Source organism: Mytilus galloprovincialis, chromosome 13, assembly GCF_965363235.1.
Source record: "Mytilus galloprovincialis chromosome 13, xbMytGall1.hap1.1, whole genome shotgun sequence".
In the NCBI taxonomy this organism is placed as follows: domain Eukaryota; kingdom Metazoa; phylum Mollusca; class Bivalvia; order Mytilida; family Mytilidae; genus Mytilus; species Mytilus galloprovincialis.
In genome coordinates this window covers 58,276,465-58,300,223 of record NC_134850.1, presented here as the reverse complement: position 1 = coordinate 58,300,223, position 23,759 = coordinate 58,276,465, and the positions used below count along the sequence as shown (strand labels likewise).

The following is a 23,759-nucleotide window of genomic DNA, read 5'->3' as shown; positions in this document are numbered from 1 at the left end:
GTAAATCATGACAGGAAATACAATCCCGGGAACATCGTATGAATTTGGAAATATATACTCCGTATGCAGGCGCTGCTGGAATGGTGTTATATTGAAATTGAAAGTTTACAATTGGGAAGCTGAAATCATCTCTTTTGTCTTAAAGTTTTGTTTTCAACCGTCATTATCTGTTTCTAGATGTAAGTCATGAAAAACATGTTAATCTACATACAAGCGCTGTTGGTGCTTCGAAAACATTACACCCCTCCTTCAAAAACTTTTTTATATCCATAGATATAACAATAAATGTCAATATTATAAATTTGACAATAACATACGTTTTTATTTGTTATTAAACAACACAGTAAGTTGTACAATGGTCACATGAATATGATTACATGAATTAGTTAGTATACACATTTGTTAGCATACACTACTAACACAAATGTTAACATTGGTCGCTACATAGAATAAAAAAAGAAAGTATTTTTATATGCATACAAATTAAAACAGTTGAAATGCTATCATTCGAATAATGAACATGTAGAATGATGGACCCAATCAAAACTGAGGTTGATAACTTAAGTAAGCAACAATTTGAAAGTAAAGGACATCCGATTTTGTGTTATTCGTCCTCAGGCATGTGCACAAAGGGTCACATACATTATTCATCACGGGAATAAGAAAGTTAAGGTTTATGACCCCTTCTGTAGCCACTTTTAAACTGCAATAAGTTCAAAACTACACATATAAAAACTAAATAATAATGCTTTGCATCAAGTTTCCCCTTGGTATATATACAAAATTGCCTATCTCTATTCTTCATTATATGTGTAGTTTTGAAACTATTGCAGTTTAAAAGTGGCTACAGAAGGGGCCATAAACCTTAATATTTATATTTGTTTTAACCAATAACTGCATTAATAAACTTGTTTTTAACTACATTAATAAACTTGTTTTAAGGAAAATTAATGCTAGCACTGCATGCAATAATCCTATATCTATCAGTCACCAAAATTGCCAAATAAGAGAGTACAAGGACAAAAGCTATGGATTTTCTATAAAATGTCCATACGTTTAGCATTGAATCAACAAAAGGATACATGATAAGTTTAGATGGACATTACTCTTGTGTAGCCCTCCACAATTTTCTATATTCGGGTTCTAATTGAACGCATGCTTTCTTATTGGTGCCCCTAAAATAGTTTCAAACCGAGCAAGGACTTCATGACGTCGATCAGGGACTAATACGCACGGACATATCCGTTTAACAGCCTTCAATTTTCTGTTTGATAAATCGGATGAACTAAGACTATCAAAGTTCAACGTAATCAAATTGCGGATATGCAATCCAATAAACTTCTTCCAGCAATAATCAAACTCGGTCATTATCCAGCAATTGTCGTTAATGTTCTTGGGTTTATCAAAATTATCTGATAATACGATGATTACATCACGTGGTTCTACTTGAACATTATGCTCATCTTTTAGATCCCTGGATTGACCGAATAACATATCGTCGGATGAAAAAACTTTATAGCCTTTTCGAATAAGATTTGGCTTGAGAATTTTCTGTATGAATATGAAGACCTCTATGTTTTCCTCGTCAAAAGATATAAACACGTCACGATTCCAATCCTTGTGTGTTTTCCGTCTAAGTTTAGCGCCTAAAATTGAAAGTTCGAAGTGAAAAAAAAATAAGGCAGTCAACACAAAAGATAAAATAGATAAAAGAACAAGAAAACCTATTATAATAGCACTATTGTCTGGTGTTTCAGTTTCACAAAAAAGGTCAATAAATGAAAACAATTCAATCACAATGCCATGTCCGTTTTCAGCCCGACATCCAAATTCAAAAGATTTGTTTGCGTGCTTCAGTTCCCGCCAAATTTTTATCCATTCGGAAGAACATTCACAGACGACTTCTGTCTGATTGAATAGAAATATATCCGGATGTAGATTTTGAATTTCTTTCGCCAACGTCGTAATTTGATTCTCTTTTAAGTTTACACTACTCATCATGGGTATATTCTCTATAAATGTCTTATCGACTGTTTTTAGTAAGTTTCTCTCAAAATTGATTTCTACTGTACGCTTTAAGTATTCCCTGTTATCGATATTTATAATTGAGTTATCACTAAAATCGATTTCGAGGTTGAACAACGATTGGGGCATTTCCGCCGGAAGTGTGTGCAAACTCTGATTTGAACAGTCTATGAATAGCCGATCTCTTCTTGGTTGTTCTATGCATTTGCATTTCCTTGGACAATGGTCCCAGACTTCACAAATCATTTCATCAAAGACTTCATTATATAATGGTAAGTCTATGACACTTACGTTAACCAGGTTTTCCGGAGAGCCGCATACTAGTTTATTATTTTTTGCTTTATAAATCCGATAAAAGTCATCGGGACAGAACTTGAGGAATCTTGCTACGTGACAATCACAATGTGCTTTTGAATTCTTAATGTCGTACGTTCCACGAAAATTAGAAAATAGAATTTGATAGTCTTCAATAGTTTTGAAAGAATAAGAAAACAATTCGTTGAAGTAAAATTCCTCTCTCATGTTTCGTAAAAAAATATCACCACCGTTTTGATTTACTTCATTTGTTAACAGAGTTTCATCTGTGTTGGTTAATCCTCGTATTTCATTGTACGAAAAGTCTATTTTGCAGAAAAATTTGTCCTGTACAATCATGTTCGAAGCGTCAAGTGTTTTCATGAGGTTGTTAGATAAATCTATATTAAATAAATGTATTGATTGATCCGACAGCATATGTAAATCTATTGTTCTTATTTCATTAAATGATAGATCGACTGATCGTAAGGAATACAGTCCAATGAAAGTTGAGTTCGAAACTGTGGCCAAACTGTTTCTTGTAAGATTGAGTGAATCAAGCATGTACAAACATGATAAATTAGTCCATTGCTTAATTTGGTTGTAAGAGAAATCTATAGATTTTAATTCTGATTTGAAGTCGCATAGATTTGACGGAAAGAAACGTAACCATCCATTAGAATGTTTGATAGAAACATTTACAGCGCCAATATCCTTCTTATTCAATATTACGACAGATTCTCCTTTGTTATTTATAATTTCTACATGCAAGGGGGAAAACTCTGAAATGTTTGTTTTAATATAGTTACAAGCACAACATCTATTCACGTCAAACTGGTTTCCGGTACAAAAATCTAGATCACAGGTATAATCATTGGTTCCATTGATATCTGGTTTCCAGTCGAAGTTTTTTCCGCCTTTTACGATCCATATTGAATTAATCAACACTGTACATAAGACTAAAAATAATTGAGCCAGTGCAGTTACTTGGAGCATTGCGATTTTAAAAGTAAAATAAGTCGGACAATCTCGTGTTTAAATAACCGAATTCTGGAATTTCTCTGTATTCCAATTTTGATAAAACCACCTAAACCTGTTTTGTAAAAAAACATTATAATATATAAATTATAAGTTGTTTTTAAATATTAGTTTGAAGGATAGGTGTCTGAATGGAACACAGTTTGGTTTTTCCGTTTTTTTAATCTTCAATTCCGTACTTACCTTATCAAGTTACGGTCTTTAAAAGATAAATTCTTAAAGTATACTTTTGTTATTCTTTAACTGATATGATTGGCGTGTCGTTTTCTTTTTCTTTTTTGAATTTAAATATTTTCATTTATAATTAATTCAATGTAGTAATTATTACAACCTTTGTTATTTATTAAACTAAATGCCATAATTATTGAAGCAGGAAGAAGGAATGCTCAATCAAAACGACATTTGTTTAAACTTGCATTGGAAGTGAGGGCCCTCATGGGGTTTTTGATTATGTGATTACTTGGCCGTTTTTTTAATGATTATTTGATTATTAAGCCAAATATTTCATGATTATTTGATTACCTAGGACTGTATTTTTAGTTTATGATTATTTGATTACTAAAGATAAGCAAATATTTAATGATTATGTGATTATATTGGCAAAACAATGGTGATTATGTGATTACTAGGACCCCCCCCCCCCCATGAGGGGCCTCGGAAGTTAACGGTACTTTGGTGTGAGAATATAGTTGTAAACGTAAACTATGTATCTGAACTGATTTGACATTTATTGAATGTAGTATATATAGCATTTACATTGGCGGATTTTGCGGATTTAGACAAAAAAAGGGGGACGGTTGTGGTTGAACTGATTTGAAATCCAGTAAATGTGGTATATAACATTTACATTGGCGGAATCAGACAAAAAAAGGGGGGTGGTTGAACTGATTTGTCACCCAGTGAATGTAATATATAAAATTTACAATGGCGGATTTAGACGAAAAAATGGGGAGGTTGTGGCCGAACTGATTTTATATCCAGTGAATGTAGTATATAACATTTACATTGGCGTATTCAGACATAAAAGGGGGAAGGCTGTGGTTGAACTGGATTGAACCTAAAATTGTTTACGTAACAATCGAGACTTGACCCTCTTCCGATGGAAAATCATAAGTTATACACACCTCCCTATACTGCCCAAGAGTTTTTATGAATTCAGTTTATGAATTATCTGATGAAATTATTCTGCAAAAATTGCAACAAGTTTTAAAAAGTTATCAATAACATCAAAAGGTTTACATTGTGAATATTTACAAATATTTATGAAGAAATAAAATGCATTGAATGCTGTGTGTCAACAATTTGTATTTATGTATATATGCAGGACGATTCAGTGATTTACATCTGATATGATTTTTATTAAGTACGTTTTTAGTACAAGTGTACTGTTCATTCATGTACTTATTATTGTCATATGCCTAGCCAGTTTCACCAGTTATATATTCTAACATCGGACTCGGATTTCTTTTAAACTTAGTTTTACTGTGTATTTTTCTCTGTGCTTGTTTATTCTGTATCGGTTAGATGTATCGGGGAGAGTTGATATCTCACAAAACATGTTCAACACCATTGCATCTTTGCGTCTGTCCCAAGTCAAAAGCCTCTGGACTATGTAAGTATTATATACTGTTTTAATTATATGTTTCAAAGTATGGTATGACGTGTATTTTCAAGTACGAGAGGTCTAAAGTTCCACCCGCGACCAGGTTATACCAACGACGTTTAATACTTTGTATTTTTAAACACTCTATACAAACATTATTTCATAATAAGTATCAAAAACTGGTATGTTAAGAATTATGGTGGGGTGTCCTGGCCGGTTGACATGTCTTTCTGTAAACTGTCACCTTTTTAGTTTTTTTAGAGTCACATAAATGTGTTCTTGGAGGTGACACATTGTCTATATGACTGTTACCTTGAACGTCGGTTATGGGCGTTTTTCAATAAAAGCGTACATTTCAGACCTAAAAAAAAATGGAAAATCAACTTGTCTAAAATTTAATTTCAAGAGTTATTTTGAATACCTCTATAATAGACCTGTTTGTAAACAAAAAGTGCAATCTTAAATATTCTTTAAAATGATATTATTTTCATAATTTGTGTACTGTTTCGTAGGGGACTTTTGTCCCCTACGAAACTTTTTCTAAACACACATATGTTTTGCAATTTTAAATGTTTCCTATAGACATTCCAGTTTGTTTACTTTAAATACTAGAAAAATATCATTTTTTTTCTGAATTAGAAAATCATTTTTATCGATAAAGATTAGACAGTACTTCACATATGAAGGTTCAACTCATGTTACGTAGTGGACATTTTGATGCGTTTCGTAGTGGACAAAACCGTTTCGTAGTGGACAAAAAGTTTCGTAGTTGACATCAACCCTATTATATGTTAATAAAAACATAATAAAAATTACATGAAACTAACCCTTGTTATTTGTTTTGCACGAATATAATTGAAAAAAGATTTAAAAAAGACTACATGGTAGTGGTAGTGTCCACTACGAAACGTTTTTCTCCCATACTTGTTTCGTAGGGGACCGTTTCGTAAGGTACGTATTTGCATGCTTTATTTTTTTCCCACAATCCCTATATTGCAGTAGTAACAAGACTGATTGTATTCATCAAAGCATTTATCAAGCTGTACACTGATATTTTTTTCATAATTTTAAAACCAGATACTGAAGGAGATTTTACCCGTTTCGTAAGGGACATTATCAAAAATACGGTATCACTCTGGTCCATTTGATGTGCTCAATTTTTCTTACCAACAATTTAATTGCCGTTATAAAAGCATCACTTCTTTTGTAAGACCCTAATGTTTATATCTCTTGCAAACAAAAATTACATTGATTTTATAAAACTGTTTATTGGCAAATTTGAATGACTTCGTTTCGTAGTGGACAATTTGTGAGGGACACACCTTCTGAAATTAAAAAACCTATATTGAAAGCTGTTTATTAGAATATGTTGGCTCTGTACATACTTTTGAATTATTAAAGAACTTATGTAAAGTAAAAAAACATTAATTTCTTCATTTTTTTTTACGATATCTTAGAGTATGAATGTTGAACAGGCGGTCTAGGGACATGCCATTTTGGTTGTTTTGGACCATTCAGGAGTCAATATCTTATCAATCCCTCTAAAAAATAAACTTTCTTTGCTTTAAAATGTTAAATCTAATTCAATGTACTGACTGCACAAAAAATTACTTGCAAAGATCAAACACATTTTTTTTAAAGTGGCTAGGACAAGAAAATACGTTGTTATTGAAAAACGCCCTTATAAGTGAGAGTGATGTGACAAGAAAGGGTGACATGTCTTCTTGTTGACTGTAACATTGGGTGTCAGTTTCGACTCGATCGGAGTAATAGGTCATGGCAGGGTGACATGTCTTCTTGTTGACTGGTACATTGGGTGTCAGTTTCGACTCGATCGGAGTAATAGGTCATGGCAGGGTGACATGTCTTCTTGTTGACTGGTACATTGGGTGTCAGTTTCGACTCGATCGGAGTAATAGGTCATGGCAGGGTGACATGTCTTCTTGTTGACTGGTACATTGGGTGTCAGTTTCGACTCGATCGGAGTAATAGGTCATGGCAGGGTGACATGTCTTCTTGTTGACTGGTACATTGGGTGTCAGTTTCGACTCGATTGGGGTAATAGGTTATGGCAGGGTGACATGTCTTCTTGTTGACTGTAACATTGGGTGTCAGTTTCGACTCGATCGGAGTTATAGGTTATGGCAGGGTGACTTGTCTTCTTGTTGACTGTAACATTGGGTGTCAGTTTCGACTCGCTCGGAGTAATAGGTCATGGCAGGGTGACATGTCTTCTTGTTGACTGTTACCTTGGGTGTCAGTTTCGACTCGATTGGGGTAATAGGTTATGACAGGGTGGCATGTCGTCTTGTTAACTGTTACATTGGTGTCAGTTTCGACTCGATTGGGGTAATAGGTCATGGCAGGGTGACATGTCGTCTTGTTAACTGTTACATTGGGTGTCAGATTCGACTCGATTGGGGTAATAGGTCATTGCAGGTTGACATATCTGCCTGTTGACTATTTCATTGTTGATCGGTTTCAACTCGGTAATGTGTCATGTGCCATAGTAGGTTGATATTTTCCCTTTTTCCATTTCGAATGTCAGATAGTTGGTCGTTCTCTATTAGGAGTAATGTGTCATGACAGGGTGATATGTCTTCCTGTTGACAGTAACATTGTCGGTAGGTTTCCATTCAGGGGTGATTTGTCATGGTAAACACAAATTGTCATGGTAGGGTGACATGTCTTACTGTTTATTGTTACTTTGTTGGTCTGTTTTGGACTCGGAGTAATGTGCCCTTGTAGGATTGTATTTCTGGTTGTTGACTGGTATCTTTTAAACGTGTTAGAGTCAGATTAATGTGTCCTGTCATATTGGTATGACTTCCTGTGTACGGATACCGTGTAACCTAGAGTTACAAATACGTCGCTCGGTATCAGTTTTGTACAACGCAGGTTTTCTTTTCCCTTCAAGTTACAATGTTTACGTCCTGCATATCAATGACAAAGATGCCCATAACAACTGTCAATCATCTTACTGATAAATATTACATATGTATTGCTCATGTAAGATGATTTATTGAGGTCAAAAAGAAACACTCGATTGATTGATTAACTTGAATAGTGAACCAGTTACCTGAATGCTTGACAGAGGTATAGAAATATGGTCATAATTCCGGACTTTTCAAATCCTGCAACAAAATCCATGCAAAAGTGGAGTGACCGTGTAGCTGTTCGGAATGTATCCATACACAGCAAATCTCTTTCGGAATTAGGATAGTCAATCCTAATGCTCGTGGCGACTTAATAATAGACTTATGAAATTTTGCACTGTTACAAGTGACTGTGAAAGACGAATAACACAAACAATACTAAGTCTTGTACATGTTTATCATGGATCATTAAAAAGATATAATTTTAATAGAACTAATTTGTTTGAATCATTGTCATTATAAGCAAAACACAGCATAAATACTGAGATAACAAAATATCACAACACGCAATATTAATGATGTCACACAATTATATTTTTGGACGTTCTTTTATAAGTGGGTTAATACTGCTACTATTTTCAGAAGAAGTTTTCGGCTATAAGAAATCATTTGATATTTAGAATAAATAAAATGAGGATAAAAAAACGAGGAGATGTGGTATAATGGTCAATACGACAATTACCCACCAGAGTTTAAAGTATAGTAGCAGTAAACAATATGTACCCATTGTATTTAATTTTAAAAGCTCAATTCTACTATAAAACACGTGTATACAGGGACTTTCGTTTTTTTATTGACTTATTCGCTTTTCCGTATGCAGAATCTTATCCACAAGACCTCTCGATTTTAATTTAACCATGTCAAACAAAACAACAAAAAACGTGCGGTAGATGATACATTAAACTTTGTCACTATACTATACAAACTATAAGAATGACATTGTTTAAAAAGAAAATTGTTTCTTCAAGTGTTAAAGTATCTAAAAGTTGTAATGACAATGAGTAAGTTGATGATGAAGATGTGGTATGAGTGCCAATATGATTTAGCTGGTTTTTTTCAGTCTAAGCTAGCTGTTCGGTGTGAGCCAAGGCTCTGTGTTGAAGACAGTACTTTGACCTATAAAGGTTCATTTATACAAATTGTTACTTGGATGGAAAAAATGAACCTTTATAGGTCAAAGTACTGTCTTCATCACAGAGCCTTGGCTCACACCGAACAGCTAGCTTAGACTGAAAAAAAACCAGCTAAATGCTTTGATTTAGACATCGGACGGGAAAACCTTCATAAAACACAAAACAACAAAACAGCAAACAAACCAACCACACCGTCTCGTAAACCATATATTATGTATATATGTGTGTGCATGCTATTTTACACTAAATATTGAAGGTCTCATTATCAATGATATGTTGAAAAGGTCAAAAGATAAAAATCAAATTCGTCTTAGATTCCATATTTGAAATTAGGACATAAATCAAAGCGGTAAGAATTTACATACAAACAATTCGTACAACTAGCATTTCATGTTTTTTTTTCGAGATTGTAATGTATTTACTGTAAATCAAGTAAGTTTTGAAAATCCATTTTTGTATCTGTTTTGGGGTTACTATACTTGTGATTATATTTTGGGTGGCTGTAATCAAATTGATAAAATAAGGTTCCATACAATAAACATAAAAGAATGACTGAGGGCAATTATGATCCTCAACATTTGTTTTTAATGAGATAGCTAGTGTCGTGAATTGGTAGAATTATGTTGCCGTTCTATTCTTTAACGCTTCATAGTAAGTAGATAATTTCTGACCTTTCGCACGGGACCTTGTTGGTCTCCTACATATAAGGGGTTATGATCAACATTTTACAGCTGAAATCAAAAGGGAAATGTGCGAAATATATTAGTTCCAGCGGTGTGAATGTAAATTTCTCGCTGATTTAAGGTGCACCGCTAGAATTTTAATCTACGTGGCAAGACTTTAAAAACCGTTACACCTTAAAAACGTATGAAACCAACAGAGTCTCTACCACTCCTAACTAATCACTTATTTAACATTCTATTTATATTATAAAAGAAGTGTTCTTGTACTTTGATTTTATTTATTTTTTTTATTTTTAAGCGATCCAGATAAAAACAAGTTCAGAAAGGCGCTCTGGACACATCCAAATCATTAACAAGATTTTGCAGTATTCATTTGTTAAAAAATTTACATCAACATACATTGTATCTTTAAAGGGGCACTAGCTACGAGATATATAAAAAATCATTTTCAAATTTTTCAATCATTAATGAAAGTGAAATAATAACTTGCTTTTATCAGCTAAAATTGTTCAATTTTGTCAAATTAGTAAAACTTCGACCTCATAAAATCAATATTCACGTGAACTCCAATTTAACCCCGTAGAAAGAGATAGAATAACGCATGCATTGTCCGTGTACGGTTATTTAAAGGAAAAGAATGTCAACATTGAAAGTGAAACAAAGGTAAAAAAGGAGTAGGTCCGGTAAGACCCCTTTTTGACCCCAAAATATAGCAGTTTTACAAAATTGTTAAAATGTAAACGTTTAGTTATTTATTGGACAGTAGAATGCTTCTGCTACATAAATATGGGCTGTTTTTGACAATACAGTGCACATATATCGGGTACTAGCACCATTAAGTCATGCTAAATTACTGAAATCTTCACAATTCTAGCATTTTAGTTAAATTTTAGACGGTTTTCTTGTAAAACGAAAGTGGCCGCATTCGTGTTCATCCTTAATATTGAAATGTAAGTTTTATTTTATGATAATACATAACATATATAAAGGTTGAGGATGAACACGGATGCGGCCACTTTCATTTTTGACAAAAACCATCTGAAAAGTGACATTTTTCGGCATATTTGGTAGACTTTTCATATTTAAGCTTGATTCGGATCGTTTTTAATGACTAAATCAGTTAAAATCTTTCACATAAACTAATTGATTCAAATGAAATAGAAACTTAAGTGTTTAAAAAGTGGTCAAAATCTTTCGTCAGATGAACCTGAAATTTGAGGCCAAAATCGGTCCTTCCCGGACATACTCCTTTGATTGACGACAAAGTATCATTCTTATATATATAAAAGTAAAAACGACGATAAAAATACATTTTGCAATCTATAATACAAATTTAAACAGACCTATAAAAATCCAATTGCACGAGTTGCTTATTAATAATCTATTTATATAGGTGTTTATGTTGACATCGCTTATACGGTCATAATAAGTTAGATGGCGTCTTGGCTAAATTTCACACGAAACTAAGCTACATCTTATTTAGACCATGTCCTGTAAATTGTTTATTTTATTTTTTTGATAGTTTGGGAAAATGTTTTACATTTTTATAAATAAAATATGAGAATTTGGGTCAAATCGGTGAACATGAATTTGGCAGCTAGTGCCCCTTTAAAATTGAAAGCAATGCACTTATTATGCTTTTCAATAACATATGGTCAAATCTCTGAAAGAATCCCTTTCAAAATATTTGAAAACTATCAATCTACTTAAATAAGTTAAACCTATCCTGGCTAGCGCCCTCTAAGTGTATTTATACACAAAAAGTTAAACCTATCCTGGCTAGCGCCCTCTAAGTGTATTTATACACAAAAAGTTAAACCTATCCTGGCTAGCGCCCTCTAAGTGTATTTATACACAAAAAGTAAACCTATCCTGGCTAGCGCCCTCTAAGTGTATTTATACACAAAAAGTAAACCTATCCTGGCTAGCGCCCTCTAAGTGTATTTATACACAAAAAGTAAACCTATCCTGGCTAGCGCCCTCTAAGTGTATTTATACACAAAAAGTAAACCTATCCTGGCTAGCGCCCTCTAAGTGTATTTATACAACCTATCCTGGCTAGCGCCCTCTAAGTGTATTTATACAACCTATCCTGGCTAGCGCCCTCTAAGTGTATTTATACAACCTATCCTGGCTAGCGCCCTCTAAGTGTATTTATACAACCTATCCTGGCTAGCGCCCTCTAAGTGTATTTATACACCTATCCTGGCTAGCGCCCTCTAAGTGTATTTATACACCTATCCTGGCTAGCGCCCTCTAAGTGTATTTATACAACCTATCCTGGCTAGCGCCCTCTAAGTGTATTTATACACCTATCCTGGCTAGCGCCCTCTAAGTGTATTTATACACCTATCCTGGCTAGCGCCCTCTAAGTGTATTTATACACCTATCCTGGCTAGCGCCCTCTAAGTGTATTTATACACCTATCCTGGCTAGCGCCCTCTAAGTGTATTTATACACAAACCTATCCTGGCTAGCGCCCTCTAAGTGTATTTATACACAAAAAGGAATAGAGAAAAATGGACCAAGAAATAACGAATAAAGCATAATGAGATGTAAGATATAAAGAATAGAGAATAAAAGGTAAAAATTATATGTAAAGATTAGAAAAAATGGCAAAAAAAGAATACAGAAATAAAGGACCTCCCAGACCGTCATCTATCATGTCAATACCATGTTGAGTAGGACACTATATATCCTACATGCATAAGTTTTAAAAACATAAGTATACATGCATATATTTGAAGTTTAAAAAAAAAAGGAAAAAAAAGAGAAATCTGTTTCAATAATTTGGTGTTTTTGACCAATATCAGACGACAATATTCCTAACATATTAATCATGATTAGGAAAAATTCAACAATTATAGATACAAACCGGCTGTTCTGTAAAACGTGTAGACATAAAGAGGTACAGAACAAACGAAGACAAGGGACAGAAAAGTTTTGCAAGTTACAACCTCTCGTTATGCTCATCACAAGAAATGAAACCTCAATAAGAGTCAGAGTTGTTTTTAATTTATAGCGACCGATAAAGGGCCGAGTAGTTCTTTGGCCAACGAACAAATTCATTTATTTTACTGTATTTTTCTCTCTCGCTATATAGACTGGCGGAACCATGTTGTATAGTGCGACTATATTGGCGATACTCATACACATAGCTTCAAGCATTACACAGGACTGCTACTTCATCCCTCATAGTAGACTAGAATGTGTGGAAAATATCGACATACAAAAAGGCAAGCATGCATGTACAGCGTTAAAAGATCCCGTACAAGTCACCGGGACAGCACACGTAATAAATGGTGATAAGTGGATTGAGATCATCGAAAGTAAAGGAGAGGTATTTTTGTTACGCTGCTACCATTTCATTTATTGGCAGAAAGGGGGGGGGGGTCTAGGATGAAAAATGATGTCCTACATTTATTCTTACAATGTATGTAGTTGTAATCTCCTTCGCTCCTGCTTTTTATTGATACGTAAATTTTCCACACGCTTTTTTACTCAAAACTCCTGTCATGCTTTGTTTTCAAACGTCCGAGCCCCACCCCCTTAAAAACCAAAAGGTAGCTACCGAATTGCTTTTTTTGTTTTTATCAATTTGCCATATATAATGTATTAAAGTAGCCATTATACCTATGGTACAAGACGTTTTACTATCTCATAATGCGAAATACCACTATTTGCACAGATGTAATTTACACGTCAACTCAGGTTGAATTTCATATTGTCTGGCAAATGAAGTACATACCAACTTCAGTATAAAGAAGAGTTCGTGAATAATTTAAGGAACCATAATACTGTTTTGGAACATTATTTCAGATCTGTTGTGCCCTGGAAAAAATATTTAAAAAAAAATCATTTACATACTTAGTATTATATATTACTTTATTCTATATAATTTTGATAAATTTATATTTTTATACATAGAGGTCAGAAAATAGTGTTGGATTAACGTTACCATTTATTTTTTAAATCGTAATTTTATCATTTCAAACCGAGACAATTAATATTAATAATAGGATAAAGTTTGTTGTTCTACTGTTTACCGTTTTGATTGGATTTTTTTTGTGAGAGGATTGAAAATTAGTTTGGGTGTTGGTGACTTCCATTTTTTTATTACTTTTAGGGAGAAAGTACGAAATACGTACGACTACGAAATGGAGATTGTTCCAAAAACTGCTGCGGTACGTATAAAACTAAAGTTTTTAAAGAACTTGGAAATTAAATTACGAATCCCAAATCGAATAAAAAAAAAGATGAAGTTTAAATTTAGTAACAAGTATCCACATTCTGTTGTCTTACTGTCCCAATAAGGTCAAGAACACAAAACATATATTAAATTGAATTTCCTGCATCATTGTTTTGCAAACATGGCTTTATTTTGTTGTACATGCAGTCGTTAACATTCCTAATGATACATTTTAAAATATTTTATTTTAGATAATTTGTTGAGATCTGGTAAGTATATCTTTACCACGTAAACATAATCGTACTAGGTCAATGCCATAATGTTTAAATGCCAAGCCTTTATATAGGTCATATTTTGTATAAAAGAAATGCACTGTAAAATTATCAATCAAATGAGCGTTTAGTTTACTTTTTAATTCCCAGTGACCCTCGAATCATATTCAATGGTAGGCCAAATAAAGAACAAAATTAAGTTGAAGGTAATTAAAAAATTTAAAAGCTGTTCTAGATACAGTACAAGGCCTGGGGAAACGGGGGACAATTCTATCTTTTAGTGTTTGGATCTAATTAATACATTGGTGGATTTTTCGAAATTTCATGAAAAAAAATTAAGCGCTTTAAGATTTTATTCTATGATGCTTATTTTATTTCATTCAGTGGTTGTTTTATTGTATGACCTAATGAGATTTAAAATTGATCCTGTTGATCAACTTTGATGCGATTAATACAAAACCTTACGCCTAATGCACTACTAATTTGTGCAAAATGAATATACTTGTAGATTATCAGCCGAAACGTATAACTGGAATGCTATCAAGTAGGGGCAAATAACTTTCCATAAACTAGACGATTTTAAAATCGTATCGACAGTCATCACTTATAGCGAGCAGCGGTCAGTGCATAACATTGAAAAATTATAAAATGTTCGGCTCTAAAAGAATAAACAGTGGCACTCGAATCAAAACGGTTCGAAGGCCAAATCGAATACGAAGCTCACAAACTTTGAAACCAATATGTCACGCCAAATATGCTGTTAGGAAGGGGTGGGGTGTAGTAGACAAATATTTGTGTTTCGAATAATTCGACATTAAAATACTGATGGTTTATTTGAATGCTCCTGAGAATTAAAAATCATTTTAGAATTCAATTTTTATAAACGATGATATTATTATTATTTTTTTTATACCCACAGAAAGGACGTTTGGTTGTAAGTATGATTACTTGAATAATGAATTAATGATATTCAAACTACAACACATGTAACTGTAATTGTGTTCATGTTTTGACGTTATACGCGCGATGTTCGTACCTCATTGGTAAATCGGTGTAGTTGGCAAGATGCAAGTCCAAAATATATAAATTTGTGATATCATATTCATTGCCATTGTACGTATTTTAAAAAATAATGTTTTTTAAAAATAAAAACGAAAAATATAATTGTTGAAACTATGTTTAATGCTGCATGCGACAAACTTCATTTTTAAAAAACGACTATTTTTAGGTTGTCCCGTGTAACATATCTTATTTATTGTAACCACTAAACTATGATTTTCGTCTAAACTATTTAGTATTTTGAAAAACGTTTTTTTCCATTATTTAACAAAATGGTTCCTTAAAATTTAGTCTTTTATGCATTTTTTGTGACGTTATGATGACGTCATAGAAAAAAAGCGTTCCATACTACAAGTGCAAATCTGTCCCACGGAGAAAAAAGTTGGGATTCCAGATTTGAGAATCAAAAACCATTTATCTAAAATGGAAAAAGTTTAGTATTTGTATTTACAATATCAATGTTAATTTGCTTAATTTTATGAATTTTAAGACAAATATCCTGAAAAATGATGGTAATTTATTCATGAGCGATTTTTCAAAGGCTTACAACATTGTCGCACCGCCATTTTTTGACGTAAAAACGTTTATTGTTTGCTTATCAGTGATCTTATTATGGTAGAATTTTATGCTTTTTTTAAATGTTATTTTTCTTAATTTTTCAAAAAACTAAAATACATCAATTTTCGATAAGAAGTTAAAAAGCACCGTCGATTTTGCGGAGTCTTACAATAATGTAGCACTTGCTTAAAAACAACGTTTCAGTCGAATTTTTGGTTTGAACGTTGCGAATATTTCGCGACGTTGTGTTACGCTTACATGTACGAACATCGCGCGTAATGCCTTTACTATTTCATTTTCATGAAGAATTTCAAAATCTCAATGTGTCAGTCTATAACTATATTTGTTATTGAAATCTTTCTATACTTAATTTATTTTACAAAACCCATAATAAATGACTGAATGATGAATATAGCAATGATAAAATTAACATGCAGAAAAAAAAAATTAATCCTGCTTCTCTTCTTTAAAATATTCTATTTGAAAAAAAAATCTTTAGTACATCAAGTCAAATGTTATACACATTATTTGTACTTTGTACTAACAAATATAATTATATTAGTTACGATTTCACCAACCAAAAAGACATAAGGCAATAATAACTGTATCTTGAAACAAAATTAACTGGCATTGAATTGGTGCATTAAGATTTTATAGTTGAAAAATAAATAAGCAATATGTTTACAGTGATTCTAATCCCGTCTTTACTTGGAATACGTAAGTTAACTATGCTAAATATTTCTTTTAAACTAGAAAAAAATGTTTTATGAGTGTCAAAGAGACAACTCTTTTTTTAAGTTATAATTGATAAAAAGTAAACCATTATAGGTCAAACTATGGCCTTAAACACGGAGCGTTGGCTCACACCGAATAGCAAGCTATAAAGGGCCCCATAAATGATTTTAAAATATCATTCAAACAGGAAAACCAACGGTCTAGTATTGTGCATAAAAAACGAGAAACGAGAAACACCTATGAACCGCAACAACAAACGACAATCACTGAATAACAAATTCCCGACTTAAAATAGGTGCAAACAATTTCAGCGAGTTTACACGTTTTTTGCAGACGCCAACCTTGACCCTAACTTATAACTGTTGTATAAGATTAAAACTTAGAAAGACACATCTGTTTGTCCTCACAACATTCTAATTTTCACTTTATTGCAATTTCTACCCAGAACAGTTTAAAGAAATATATAACCACCAGTGAAAGTTAAATTGAGAATTGAAATGGTGAATGTGTCAAAGAGACAAAAACCCGACCAAAGAGCAGAAAACCACCGAAGGCAACCAATGTCTTCTCATTATATATACAGCAAGAAAATTTCGCACCCGGAGTCAGTTCATCAGCTATCCCCTAAATAAAAATGTATACGAGTTCAGTAAAAATGGAATCTACACAAAACTTGACATTTTAGTAGCAATAACTACAAAGTGTTTTTTTCTTGAAACTTTGCAGTTGATATAAACATAACTTACTAACCACTGCAAGATTTGCACTAACTATGAGATACAAGTCAAAACCAACATTTTACACATATATATGTTCTATTTTAAGCAACAGTCGCCATGTTTTTTTGGTGGATCAAACCCCTGGAAATAAATTTTTAACCAAATACCGTTAGAAACCTACATGTTAAAGTAATGATTGGTAACATTTGGTCCAGATGTTTCAAAGGAGAAGATATTTGATAAAAATTTACGACAAGTACTAGCAAATGCTCACATGACCTTTTAGATCATGAAAGCTATAAATGAATTATAATAAATCTATTTTGTCGTAAAAGGGTGCTCCGGATTGGTAGGCAGTTCAACAAACATCTATAATACTAAAATTACGAGGTCCAAATTTGTCAGCCTTCATCACGTTAAAACGACGAATCAAAGAATTCAACTTTATATATAACTAATATAGAACAAAGGTGTAGATTAAAAATTACACCACTCCAGGCCCTTTTGTTTTCCACGTAATTAATATTGCCAATAATTAAGAAGTTCCGGGTCGAATCCGATACCGATACCAATAGTATATTCACCTGTTATCTATTACCTTATCTGTACGTTCCGCATCTGACAGGCGCACCAACAAATGGTGTATTCAGGATTAATATGCTATATACCCGGGTCATAATCACAGGGTTGACACTCCTAAATTGTCAAATTGTTACCTATTGTAGTATTTTAATCAGTAAGACTTTCTAAGATAACAATACGAATACTAAAAATAAGGAGATGTGGTATGATTGCCTTTGAGACATTCATCCACCAAAGTTCAAATATAGTGGATGTAAGCAATTATAGGGAACTATATCCTTCAACAATGAGATAACCCCATACCTTATGTCGACCGACTACAAAAGAAAAAGCTGCGAATTGAAAAATATGAAACAATTTAATTGAGAAAACAAACGGCTAAACAAAAAATTCACGAAAAACAAATATGACAGACATGGCCCAACCGTGGCGATCGACAACCACTGCACTACATATACTTTAATTCAGTCACGGACCCGCGATATCACGGGTGTGTTCTAGTAATACTAAAACATGGAAGATACATTTACATGCAGTTTGTATGTCATATCGTTTAATATTAGGATTTCATTTGATATTCAGAATTAGGCGCCAAAATTATAGAGTCCATTGTGAAGCCAGACCATAAAGGACATACAGCTGGTACCTTAACTATGGAAGGTTAGCACATTGTATATAAACGTTCTAGATGAATACGGATTTTACAATATGTAGGAATAAAAATTGCATAAACACTATGTGTTAAATTCATTCATAGCGTTCAACTGTTTCAAAATTACAAGCTTTTAAAAAGACTGTTGTACATTGATTGTATATAGATTCATACCGGAACTAAAAAAAAATAAAAAAATATGATAGGTCCGTGTACTTGTTTTTCTTAAGAAATAATCAATTGAAATTTGGCGGGAAATGATTTTCTCTAACATATGCACCCCTTTTTTCAAAAAAATTTCCACACATTGTTGTCAATTTTTTTATGAAATTCAATTCGACTGTCATTCAAGTGATATTAAACCAGGTTAAATCCAATTCTTTCTACATAACGGGACGACCATTTGATATTCTGGCAAGGGGGGTGGGGGGGGGGGGGGTAGGAGGATTTTTTTTTATCGGTTATTTATTTTTGTGAACAAAGAGGACAGATTATTCATTTTCTACACTATTGAAGCAAGATTTTTCATTTTCATCAAATCAAGGGACTGATAATTCATTTTCACAACTATATTTATGATATTCGAAAACATTCAATTTTAAAATGATTTGTTTATTATAAATTATACATGTATAGTCAAGTCATTAAGTACCATTTAATCAGAATTAATCATCATGCTTTGAAGAAATGAATCTTTTATATTCCCAACTGCATATACATGTATTGCATACATATATAGTATTAAAGTTTTTTTAAGGGTTTGGGAGCCACTGAAGGCCAAGAAGTTGTAGAACAAAACATGCTTTCTGGGTGTTCCGAAGACCCTTTCTTAATCTAAAATGCATGTTTTGTTTTAATAATTTTTTGACAATATTTTGGTCTCAAAGCAAAATGTATAAATTCAGTGTAAGACTTAAGTTTCTAGGGACAACATCAAAAGAGCAATGTGCAATGATAAAGCAAAAATGGAATTCACATAGTTTTTAAAGTCTGTGGCTGCTGCTTTTTTTAAACTCATGATCAAGTTCATAACAAAATTACTAGATTACAAAAGGAATGCAACACTAACAGAATACAGAAGGGCAATCAATGAACAAAAGACAAAAAAATAAGAAACATTAATCCCAAAAAATCAGGGCTTCATCTGAAGGAAAACAGAACTTGCTTCTTGCAAGGCACCGACCGTGAACACAATTTGATGGAGACAAGCGTTTGCTTTTGAAATTTCCTACATGAGGCGTTTGTCTCAATGTAGTTACGGCCCTCTTAAGATAAAAGTGAGGTAATGTTTCCTGAGACAATATACCTCAATTTAACTGAAACCAATTTTCAGACATTTCAAGTATATTTAAATAATATTTATACGTTTATTATTAAAAAAAAAAATGGGAAGTGTTTTCCGATTTTTTTGGGGAAAAAAGAAAAATTTATGAAAATCTGGTGCCATCTCATACTTTCGATTAGACCTGCTGAGTTATTTATTTTCCATACATTGCAAGTCAGGTAATTTATTTTCAAACTACCACAGAACAAACCATTTTTTGGGGGGATTATCAAAGCTGAGTTATTTATTTTCAAAATCCTCCTCCCCCAGAATATCAAATGGTCGTCCCCTAAGGAAATGTTTGTACGTAGTCATTAGTATGACAGCTTTGTCCTTTTAAGAAAGGGCTCTCCGTTTTTAATTTCCGTTGCAATTCGGTATTTTTGTTACTTTACTTCTTATTCCCTTCATTTACATAAAACACCTCTTGGTAAAACAATTTTGAATTGAAGTAATTGTTATTCTTTAAAAATTAAGTTATTCACGTGTTTATCGTTTTGTTTTATTCTAGATACAACAGCTGTAAAACTAAAAACAACGATAACAACAACTGGACTAGCTATTACTACCACACCAGAGCAGCCTCCAACAACCTCAAAACCATGTATCGACGAACCGTTAGTGAACTGTCACGACAAGGACATATGCCAGTCACCTTTTAGAGACAGCTGTCCGTTAAGTTGTGGAGATTGTGGTACGTTTGAGTGATGTCATTACATGTTCAATCATTTAATTTTACTTACTAGTATACAATTACTTGTAGTTTATGTTTGCATCATTTCATATTAATGAATGAATTTACAAAATAATATCATGAACTCATTCTTTCTGTCTGACTTTTAAGAAAAATTCACCAATAGTTTTTGTATGTGTTTATACTGTTCAGTGTCGAGCACTGGAGATTGGGGTTTCGATTCCAGGTCGAGTAAAATCAAAGACTTGGATATATATGCTCGCTTAGCACGCGGCATATGAAAGCAAACGGCAAACAGCAAAGACTGGTTGTATTATTAGGGTGATATGTCTTCTTGTTAACTTGAGAACTTGCAGGTTTAACATCCTTTACATATATCTAGTACATACTACAACTGTAGGCCTAGGGCTCGTTTTCTTATTACACAGACATGTTCTCGTCCTGGCAATGCCATAATTTTTAAAAATTGCCAATGAACGTTAAACCATCATCCATCCATCAATTTTCTTCTTAAGTTTACATTTTTATCTATCTGTATCTGTAGTAGTTTACCATAAATAAAATGTCTAAGAACAGTAATTTAGTTCAGGATCCAAATCAAAGAATTACCGAAACGTTTTTAGACGGTATTTCGTAATCCTCTTAAATTTTTAATCATTTAGAGCGCCATTTTGAAATTGAATAAATGATGTACATTGTCCTGATACGTTCTAAGGTATAACTAGATAGAATGAAAGATTTCTTCTACAAAAGGCTCTAAACTGCTCCTAGGTTAGAAGTATTGTGAATATAGAAAAAAAAAGATTATTAAAATCATATATTTTATATTATAGTGCCAGTAACGACCAGGAAGCCTTGTGTTGACAACAGATTTGTACAATGTCATGACCAATCAGCTTGCTTGTCAAAATATAGACAATACTGCCCTGAAACCTGTGGTCTTTGTGGTTTGTTAAATATAATTTTCGCCTGTAGTTTTCAAATTGGACAATAACCACTTTCTTTTAATATAATTTGGTTTGGGCTGACATTTCAAAGTTTTGCTTTCTTTACGTGAATGCTATAAAACCAGGTTCAGTTCACCATTTTCTACATTTGAAAATGCCTGTACCAAGTCAGGAATATGACAGTTGTTGTTCATTCGTTTAATGTGTTTTATCATTTTGATTTTGCCATTTGATTAGGGACTTTCCGTTTTGAATTTTCCTCGGAGTTCAGTATTTTTGTGATTTTACTTTTTTATTCTCATTTTGATTAAAATACATTTATGTACGTGCAAAAAATTAGGAAGCGATTAAATTTCAAAAATTCTACGACAGACAAATCCACGATTAAGAAAGACGACAATACCCACAAACACTTTAAGAAATAAGAATTAACAAAAATCCAATTCGTCATTTAAAAAATAGTACGATTCAAACTAGCCTTACAATTTATAATATCAAATAATGCAATAGCTTGTCGAAACGAAATTGAATGATCAATGCGCTTCCAAATTTAGTTCATAATAAATTTTTTTTGATATTCATTTTTATATAAGATTGAAATAACCTCTTCCATTTATTGCCATCATATTTTCCATATTTTTTTTACAGGTTATAATATTAAAGCAGTGACAACAACAAAATCACCTACCACAACGGGATGGTTACAAGTAAAAGGGTAACGATGACCAAGCATGTTTTCCGACAAATAGTATGTTGGATTGTAGGCAGATAGCAATTGAAGAAATTATTGTTCCAAATAAATATAATATAAATAGTTTCCTATTTCTTAATTTAGATTTTCACAAGAAATGATAAAAGTATATTGCAATGAATATTATTTTGTCTGTTTGATTCCTTTTTACAAAATGCCAAACATTCTCGCTCGTATGAAAATCATATTGTAAAGCAGTATAAAGCACCTTCAATATTCGGTTTGGTTCGTGTTAGTCATTCTTTCATTTTCTGTGAAGTGTTTTGGGGCCGGTTTGTCCTTATCATACACAGGGTTTCTTTTTGGCATGGCGTTAATAGTTTTTCACCGACTTGCGCGTTTGCATGTTCTCAAGGTATCTCTTGCCTTTTTCAAAATGAGTTACTAGTATATATTTTAGACATAAACTTACTCTGAAGTTCTATATCTTTAAACACCCTGTACCTGCATGGGATTTGTGTGACATGGTTCCTATTACACGGTTGCGTATACACTCACCTTGCAGTTCTAAATGGACCTAATGTTCACCAGGGTAGCTGCAAGATATCATAAAATTTGCGTCAATAAGTGGTGCTAATTTGTATCGTCAATATATAAAAAAAAACTGCACAAAAAAAAAGCATATGAATACAAAGAAAACATTACCAACACAGTCACAAGACATAATCTTGAAAGCCATATTCTATACATGTTTACTGAAATACTTTTAAAATACAAAACCACACATTCATAAACGACATACATTACATACATATGCTGATTAAAATTTTAATTTCATGAACCAAAGGCGCATTTCTGAATTTAACTTTTTTCAGGAACGCTCATAAATGCAAAATATCAGTTTCTAAATTTTTAAATGAAAATTTTAAAAAAGGTTCGTTGTGAAATAAGTAAGTCCCGGTGTACTGACTACGGAGGTTGTGATATCTATGAAAAAGAAAACAACACTGCATAAATTGCATTCATCTCGAGCGATTTTCTGTGTTTACTTTCATCAGGAATGATCAATGCCGAATGTTTGATGCCCAAGTATGTATAAGTACTGATTATCAGGTTGTCTGCATATTGATATTGTAAAATATCAACTGTGAGTAATTTTTTTGTTGAGTGTGTGCAGCGAACGAAGTTCAAAAAGACTTTCATGTTGTGTGAAACCAATGCATATGATGAACATCAGATAATCTTTTTAAAGTTATATTTGTAATCTTTTAAAGTAGTATTTTTCTTTGTTTCACTAGCAAACTGGAAGATTACTGGTACTTGAAAAGTTTATGTCAAACTTATTATTAAACGTCTGTTCATTCATTATGACGTCAATGACATATGCCTGTGGATTAAAAACACTTGCGTTTGTTACCCATGGGAATTCGTGATAAGTCCGGGTAAAAAAAGGCCAGTGTCTTATAGCCCTGTTTCCCTTGTGCTAGTTTTTCCGCGGGGAAACCTGGATCGATCTAGTAGTTTATCCCCGGAAAAATTGGCACGACCCTTCTTTTCTTCAGCGTGCTGAAGGGGAAAACCAGGGATCAGGCATAATAACCCAATCCCCTAGTAAGTAGCACGAG

General features: G+C 32.9%; 1 protein-coding gene across 3 annotated transcripts; it reads left to right on the top strand.

Annotated features, from left to right (window-relative positions):
- The first annotated feature begins 9,285 nt into the window (after window positions 1–9,285).
- Window positions 9,286–22,257, top strand: LOC143056316 (uncharacterized). 3 transcript variants are annotated; one of them, XM_076229402.1, is made up of 10 exons: window positions 9,286–9,378; window positions 12,816–13,052; window positions 13,839–13,896; window positions 14,153–14,170; window positions 15,093–15,107; window positions 16,478–16,507; window positions 18,409–18,486; window positions 20,314–20,496; window positions 21,330–21,443; window positions 22,092–22,257. In XM_076229402.1, exons 2-10 carry the CDS (start codon window positions 12,828–12,830, stop codon window positions 22,160–22,162), a joined length of 792 nt encoding a protein of 263 aa, XP_076085517.1. In that variant the 5' UTR covers window positions 9,286–9,378; window positions 12,816–12,827; the 3' UTR covers window positions 22,163–22,257. The 3 variants fall into 3 exon arrangements, with proteins under 3 accessions (XP_076085517.1, XP_076085516.1, XP_076085515.1); XM_076229401.1 differs by lacking the exon at window positions 9,286–9,378 and adding an exon at window positions 9,442–9,461 and having other exon boundaries at window positions 18,409–18,468; XM_076229400.1 differs by lacking the exon at window positions 9,286–9,378 and adding an exon at window positions 9,443–9,461.
- The last annotated feature ends 1,502 nt before the right edge of the window (window positions 22,258–23,759 follow it).

Coding starts and splice junctions, on each gene's coding strand:
- LOC143056316 (XM_076229402.1), top strand. CDS start 12,828: ATGTTGTATAGTGCGACTATATTGGCGATACTCATACACATAGCTTCA. Junction 13,053..13,838: donor TCATCGAAAGTAAAGGAGAG/GTATTTTTGTTA, acceptor TATTACTTTTAG/GGAGAAAGTACGAAATACGT. Junction 16,508..18,408: donor CCCGTCTTTACTTGGAATAC/GTAAGTTAACTA, acceptor TTTGATATTCAG/AATTAGGCGCCAAAATTATA.